Source organism: Propithecus coquereli, unplaced genomic scaffold (genome assembly GCF_000956105.1).
Source record: "Propithecus coquereli isolate 6110/MARCELLA unplaced genomic scaffold, Pcoq_1.0 Scaffold147, whole genome shotgun sequence".
NCBI lineage: Eukaryota > Metazoa > Chordata > Mammalia > Primates > Indriidae > Propithecus > Propithecus coquereli.
In genome coordinates, this window is record NW_012139080.1 from 7,879,395 (window position 1) to 7,887,185 (window position 7,791).

Below are 7,791 nucleotides of genomic sequence, written 5' to 3' on the forward strand. Positions count from 1 at the left end.
ATATTTTTAGTAGTCCAGCTAATTTCTTTCTCTATTTTTGGTAGAGATGGGGTCTCGCTCTTGCTCAGGGTGGTCTCGAACTCCTGAGCTCAAACGATCCACCCGCCTCGACCTCCCAGAGTGCTAGGATTACATGCATGAGCCACCACGCCCTGCCTATTCCCTCTATTATTAAACCTTTTTTGGTTCATCATGACATGATCCTTCCCAAAACTTTAGTATATGTGCTGCCAAAGCAAACACAAACGCTGTAAAATTTTAAATTTCATTTTAAAACTTTCATCTTCCTGGTCTAGATTGTTTTGCATTGAAGCCAAATGGTACTATCTTTGTAAATTTCTTCTTGTTTTCCTGTTTAGTAATGGGAACCTCCTTTGTTCATATTTTTGGTATTTAATCGGTAGCATTTTATCTGTTCATTATTGTTGCTAAGGATTTAAATGCACTTTATTTACCACTAGTGGAGCAGTCTTTTGAAATTAGGTTGCTGGGAATCCTCCCTGTCTCAGGGGCTTATAAGAGTCTGTGAAGGCCTGCACCTGCACCTGTTGACACACCTGAAAGACATACCTGTGGCCGTCTTTCCTCTGCTTGCTGTGATTCCTGATTCCTGCTTCCCAGTTCCTGCTTCCGGCTGGGCATGGAGAGGTGCAGGATGGGAGGGGTATCTACAGTCACTGACCCAGCTCCACCTGAGGCTCACACTCACTGTGTAACTCCATTGTTCTGGACTTAAGGGGTAGGAATCAGGCTTATGAGATTTTATCTTCTGTCAATTTAGGACTAGTATACCTCCTCAATAATTGGAATTTATTGTATTTTACTAAAATATGGCTTCTTCTTGTGAATGAATTGAGATCAAGTGTATAAAGCAGTCTTTAGTTAAATTAAACAGATTGTTTGAATTGATGCATGTGGAATGAATTATTTTACTTTTTTTCTAAGAAATGTAGAGAAGCTGGGAAGAAAATTCATTACACAGTAATGGATAGAGATTGTTTTTACACCTAAATGAGAAGCCAGAAATGCATATAAAACATAAGAACTTCAAAAACATTTCTTAGGCACAGACTATTACTAAATATTCATGGATGTTTTTGATTTCCCATTACATTAAAATACTCTAATGAACTTCATATTCAGAACATTTAAAAATAGCTCACTCTTAAAAAGAAGATATAAAGTATTATCAGCTGTGCTTTTTGTGCATAATTAGTATGTGCCTGTGGAGGTATAATGACTTCTGGCCTAATGATATTATCATGATAAAAGTTCAGATGGTAAAAATTGGAGCTACAGCTGGGTGACACATTTTAAAATAATTCAAAGATGACTCCAGCAAGGAAGGCCCCTGTTTTAGTCCCTTGTAATCCCCCGTCACCCATCAGTGGGTTGTGACGGCAGTGATAAAAGATCCTTGTTAAAATGCTTCATGTGTTCCCTTTCTTACAGATTTGATAGATGCCCACTGTTTCCTTCATTGTTCGGCAGGCCGCTGTGAAGGGACACCACCTTTTCCCTTTTTCCAAGATGGCTCAAGATTCAGTAGATCTTTCTTCTGATTATCAGTTTTGGATGGGGAAGCTTTCCGTATGGGACCAGGCCTCCACTTTGGAAACCCAGCAGGACACCTGTCTTCACCTGCCTCAGTTCCAGGAGTTTCTAAGGAAGATGTATAGAGCCTTAAAAGAGATGGTACTTAGTAGACCAAAATAATGAAATTATTTTATGACATGAGGGACTCTCCCAGATTTCACCAAGACAGAATGCTATCCAGAGTTAGGGACTTGCGGTATTGACCTAATGTGCTCTTGGATTAGAAAGACAAATTACCCTTAGGTAATGCAGACAAGAGCTGGTTTCCTAGTTTCTGATTTATTATTACATCAATTTTTTCTTCTTAAGTAGTTGTGTTATCACGTGAGACTCCCTGACCAAGCAGATTGTTTTTAAATAAACAAGATTTTGATACTTGTTGTCAAGTGATAAATGAGATTCTTTTAAAGGCTTTTGTGTTCCTTGAATCTTGGAGAGTTTGCTGAAATGCTTACCCTTTCCTCAACCCTGCTCTCAAGTGGCCTCTTCTAAGAGATGATAAATCTTAAGATCTCTTCTTATAAATATAATACTTCTGATAAACATTAAGATTTTGAGTATCTTCACTATTGTTAATTTATTTTTAAAATTTAATTTTTTGATTTAATTTCTTTTGTAATAGACATTTTTATGACAGTGCATGCTTTCATATTATGAACATACTCTTTCAAAATGAAATATCAAAATGAAAAGCAAAATTGTCGCTTAACGTAGGTGTTCTTGTGTTATGCTTCTTTTCCCTTAAAGAAGCAAGTAGGAAATTTGAAGACTAATTTGTGTTGATAATGAGTTCATATGTCTTTAGAAATTAGAAGGAAAGATACTGTCTGTGTGAATACCAATACTAATTTTTAAAATTGTTTTTTGTAATATGACTTATGTAACTTGACCTTAATGTGGTCCTGGAAAGTCTAGGACCAGCCTTAATGCTGAGACAAGTGCGAGAAATATTTTTCTGCAGGAGCAAGCAATGCTTATCGTTTTAGCTTACCTGCACATTATCTCAGTTTGGTTTTATTTTTGACCTTTCATGAAAGGTAAAGAAGTGGGAAAAGGGCCAACTGTACAAGGGCATGTGTATTTTTTAATCTTAAGCTGTTTTCTATTTGGTTGATCTTTTTTTGTCTCAGGATTTAAGTTGTTATAGACTAAGTATGATGTCATTTACCATATAGTAATCAAAATAGTAATAAACAGAGATACATATCTTTATGCTTTGGCTGCTTTTATTTCTTCTTACAAGTTCCAGAATTCTTGTCCTTTTAAACCTTCTTTGAAAATAACCTTACTGGAGCTGAGTTAGGAATCTCTCTTAATATGTTAGAATAAAAAACCCAGATGAAAATATGGGATTATATAGTTTTTAATCACCAATTTTTTTTTATTTTTATGCATTCTTTTTTATTTTTAAATAAAGTGGCCTTTCCTGGCTATTAAGTATGAGTAAAATAAAATCAATTTTGTAACAAAATTAATTTTTCCTATTATACATCTTAATTTTGATGACCTGGTTTATGATAAAGTAAGATGGTTGGCTGTTTATAAAACTTTATTTGAAGCCAGGCATGGTGTCATGTGCTTGTAATCGCAGCTACTCAGGAGGCCAAAGTGGAGGGAGGATGACTTAAGCCCAGGAGTCAGAGACCAGCCTGGGCAATATCGCAAGACCCCATCTCAAGAAACAAACCAAAAAACCAAAAAAAACTTTACTTGAATTACTTACCTAAAGATCTTCTCTACTCCTTTTTGCCTACTTTTTAAAAACACATACTAAACAAGAAGCATTCAAGCTCCTTCAGCCTATAACGTCAGTTCAATCTTTATGCGTTACATAATGCCCTTTTACTGACCAAAATATAATTTTCTTTTACAGGATTTTAATACAGTCATTGAAAGATTCCCCACCATTGGTCAACTGCTGGCAAAATCTTGCTGGAATCCTTTTATTTTAGCATATGGTAAGAATCCAAAGTGTGTTCTCTTAAAATGGCTATTTTAATGTTTGCATTGTTTAAGAAAATACAGAGGCTTAAATTATAAACCTTTCTCCTATTTTTCATTGAACAACTTATGTATTCATTACTCCTTTACAAAAATGGCATCCTTTATTGTGCATATATGTGGATGTATGTTTGTATAAACATACACATATGCGTGCACATGTGCAGCTCTATAGGAAAACAAAGCTCTTTGTATTAAAGGGCAGAAACTCTCAGATGATTTAAATGCCAATTTTTGTCTGTAATCATTTTCATAACCTCATTTTTGCTTATTTGTTTTTTTGAGACCGGGTCTTGCTCTGTAGTCTGGGCTAGAGTGCAATGGCGTCATCACAGCTCATTGCAACCTCAAAATCCTGGGCTCAAATGATCGTCCTGCCTCAGCCTCCTGAGTAGCTGAGACTATAGGTGCACATCACCATGCCTGGGTACTTTTTTTATTTGTTGTAGAGATGGTCTTGCTCTGTTGCTCAGGCTGGTCTCAAACCCCTGGGTTCGAGTGATCCTCCAGCAATTACAGGTGTGAGCCACTGTGCCCAGCCCATTCATAACCTCATTTTTAATTCGGTATAAAATGGCTATACTAAGGATACTGAGTTAATTTCTTTGTTTCACGAATTCATATTAACTCGCGTACTGTTTCCCGTGTTGTGAAGTCATTCTTCAGGATCTGAATCCTGCCAGGGGTAACATTTTGGTATTATACAAGGTTGAGAGGAATTTGGGGACACGTTGGGGAGAGGTGTGCCTTCACTGACCTGCCTGCTGTTCAGTCTCATTTCCTGTTTCATCTTCCACAACTGTAGCATAGGTTGTAGCTGGGTCCTGTACTAGCAGTGCCTGAAGGCACTTGATGGCAGGGCCTGCCGCTGGTGATTGATTCCTTTTGCCTCTGTTCTCCTCTTTGTTCTCTTCAGCCTTCTTTAAAATAGCTGTACTGCGGCTGCGTTAGGAACCTCTCAGTGTCTCCTTGGCCTCTAGCATCTCCCTTTATTATAATGTTCTTCCACTGTCTGATGACCTGGAAGGCTGAATGCCTCTTGAGAAAAGGAGATGCGGTTTTAATTCTCATTGTCACCTTAGGGCCTAGCATAGGGTGGAGCAGACACATCCTGAAGGAACATGGTTTGCCTTGGATTGACTATATTGTTAGCTGATGTGATATTTATTTTTCAGAATTTTTAAAGTCAAAGACTAACTGCATAATATAACGACATTAGAACCAAAAATAAAATGAATATTCCCATTTGATGTTTTAAAGAGTTGTACAGTTTCCCTTTTCTAGCCTGTCATAAGTCATTAGAAGGGACATGACCTAGGCAGGAAAGGGACAGCATCCTGTGAGCACATACGCGTGGCCGGGCCGCACACTCAGCCTCACTTGCTCTACCCCTATTCTCATCTGCGCCCCTGCCTCCCCACTGAGGCCTCTTCCTCTTCTTGTTACCCCTCACCTTGTTCAAGTTCTTGATTTAAAATAGCAACACTAGTGAGCCAGCATGGTGTCTGTCCACCAGGGCCACACTTTCCTGTCCTAAATTTATTTATTGCAGCTAGGCCAGTGTTTCTCAAACATCTTTGACCAGAAATACATTTTATGTACATGTGTATGTATATATATGCATATGCACATGGATATGCACATGTACTCGTTTACACACAGACACATACACGCGCACACACATGACTAAACACATTTCATGAAGGAATGCTTACAGTAGTCTCCCCCTTGTCTTTCTGGGCGTCAGTTACCCACAGTATAGTACAATAACATATTAAGAGGACAGGAGAGAGAGAGATCACATTCACATAACTTTTATTACAGTATATTGTTACAATTTTTCTATTTTATTATTAGTTATTGTTGTTAATCTCTTACTGTGACTAATTTATGAATGAAATTTTATCATAGGTATGTATGTAAGGAAAAACCATAGTATATATAGGGTTCGGTACTATCCACAGTTTCAGGCACCCATGAGTGGGGGTGTCTTTGAACGTATCCCCTGAGGGTAATGGGGGACAACTTTGTCTTTATTATGTGCAATCCATGTTCTCTATGCTATTTTAAAACTGGTGTTCATGACCCCAAACTGAATTCACAACCTCTGATGTGTCATATCGAAATGTTTGAAAAGCATTGAGCTAGGCCGATATTGATGGCAGGAAGAAGGAAAAGAAATTGTCGAATGACCTCCGTTTAAAAGCACTACTCATTGTTAGATGCTTCATGGATTTAATAGAAGCTTTTTAGAAGAAAAAAATACTATGCCCTTTAAGTATACATGGTGGATATAAGTCACATCCTCAATTCAGAAATGTTAAGTGTGGGAAAGTTCGTGTCGTAGAGTGGGAGGCAGTGCTCACTTTGTGCTGGACACTGTTCTCTGTGGAATACATGGTGGGTCTTATCGAGTTCTTGATGACAGTCTTGCAGGACAGATAATTATGGGTTAGAGTAAATAAGTTGCCCTCCTCAAAGTACAAAACTAGTAAGAGCCAGGACCCAACTCCTCATGTGACTCTGAAGTCCACCTTGTTGTAATGTTCTGTCCCTACTGGATCATATCTTGCGGTTGAAGTGTTCCAGTCCTGGCATTACCGCTAGCCAGCTTCACTTGAGTGTATATGTTCACTCGACAGATATATATTAAGTGTGTGTGTGTTTTTTTTTTTTTTGCATGCTGCCCCTAGGAAAACATGGCTCAGCATTTCTGCCCATTGGGAACTTGCAGTCAGGCAAAAAGAGACCAAAGCAGATCAGCCTGACCCAGTCAGCATGAAGGCTCCTGTTGCGGATGGAACAGGGAGCGGCAGCGGAGGGGAAGGAGGGTTTCATGGAGAGCCCTGCTGGGGCTGACTGTTGGAGGACAGTTGATGAGATGATATCCTCTAAGACAAGCTGCTGAACTCACTGGGTCTCATATTTTTGTGAAAGTGAGAGAGAGGTTGGAGTGCTTTATCCCTATGTCCTTAAATTTGTATCTGTCTGTGATCTTTTCTTAGCACCTTATCTCCGTTACATTGGCCCCCTCTGACAACCAGAAACAAAATCTCCATCCCTTTCTGTTTCATTGCTTGTGTTACCTTTTAAACTGCCCATTAAATTTCAGTTTCCTGTTTGAGGAATGCCTTTGCTCCTGAGCTCCTGGAGACGACTAATAGGCACAAAACCCTGAGCAATCAAATCCTGCTTGTGTGACCACTGCTGTTTCTCACTAGTTGGGCACTTTCTTCTCAGAAGGGATCTTTTCTTACGGTTTTATAATATCAAAATTGCTTTGTAAATACAGTGAAAGCAAACAGTCTGCATCATGGAAAAAAGCCAGTCACGCATAGTATTGATTGAGAACAGAATCAGAGAAAGGAGTAATAAGGAAGGAAGAATGATTTGGAAACTCATTCCAAAAAGAGAAGAGAAAAATAGATAATAATGAGAGAGAACACTTTTTTATTCAGTGATGTCCCCTGCACACAAATATAGCCTTCACCTCCTGAAATTCTGGTCCCTTGGTTCTAGCTCTGCCTTCATGATTAACCATAACAGCTATGTCCTGTCTTCCTCACAACTTGCTGTCTATTCCATGGAAAAATTTCCTCCAAAACTTCGCAGCTTAAGACAATAAATATTTACCATTTCATAAAATTTTGCTGCCTTCATACTTTTAAACTATAGAATTAAAGTTAAAGAATTAATTTAGCTTTCATTTAGAATTTCACTTCAAGATATCAAAAAATAAAATATTAGGTGGCAAGTGTATGTTGCAGTATTCCTTTCCCATCCACTCATTTTTAGAATCCAAATTTGTACTTAAGATCTGCTGTCAGTGACTGTCCTGCAGTGGATCCCAGGAAGTTTCCCATCTCACTTAAGGTGCCCTGCGGGATGCTCCAGCCTAATCTTAGGGCCTCTAGGGAGGAGCCTGACAGATGGCATCCCCCATAGTGAGTGCTGGTGGCACTCATGAATTACAGGCGATGGCTTGTGTCTGTAAATCACCAACGCAAAGTAGGCTGTAAGCTCATTCATTAGCAGTACATTTCAGTGCCTTGACTCTGGGCAAAGAAAGCAACTCCTAAAGGTTGGGTGGAAGTTTCTGTGTCTTCTTTTTCTTTTCTTCTTTTTGAGAGAAAAGTAAAAAATAATACTCTCACTCATTGAACTAAGTGTGTGGGAATCACTCAACACGTGGGG

At 38.7% G+C, this 7,791-nt stretch overlaps 1 protein-coding gene across 1 annotated transcript in view; it reads left to right on the forward strand.

The window, feature by feature from the left end:
* Positions 1–1,449: 1,449 nt before the first annotated feature.
* FANCC (Fanconi anemia, complementation group C) overlaps positions 1,450–7,791 on the forward strand; it is a 139,842-nt gene continuing 133,500 nt past the window's right edge. Inside the window, exons 1-2 of the mRNA XM_012640061.1 lie at positions 1,450–1,695; positions 3,470–3,554. Of these exons, the coding sequence (XP_012495515.1) occupies positions 1,462–1,695; positions 3,470–3,554 (319 nt within the window). The 5' untranslated portion in view covers positions 1,450–1,461. The remainder of the gene's footprint in view (positions 1,696–3,469; positions 3,555–7,791) is intronic.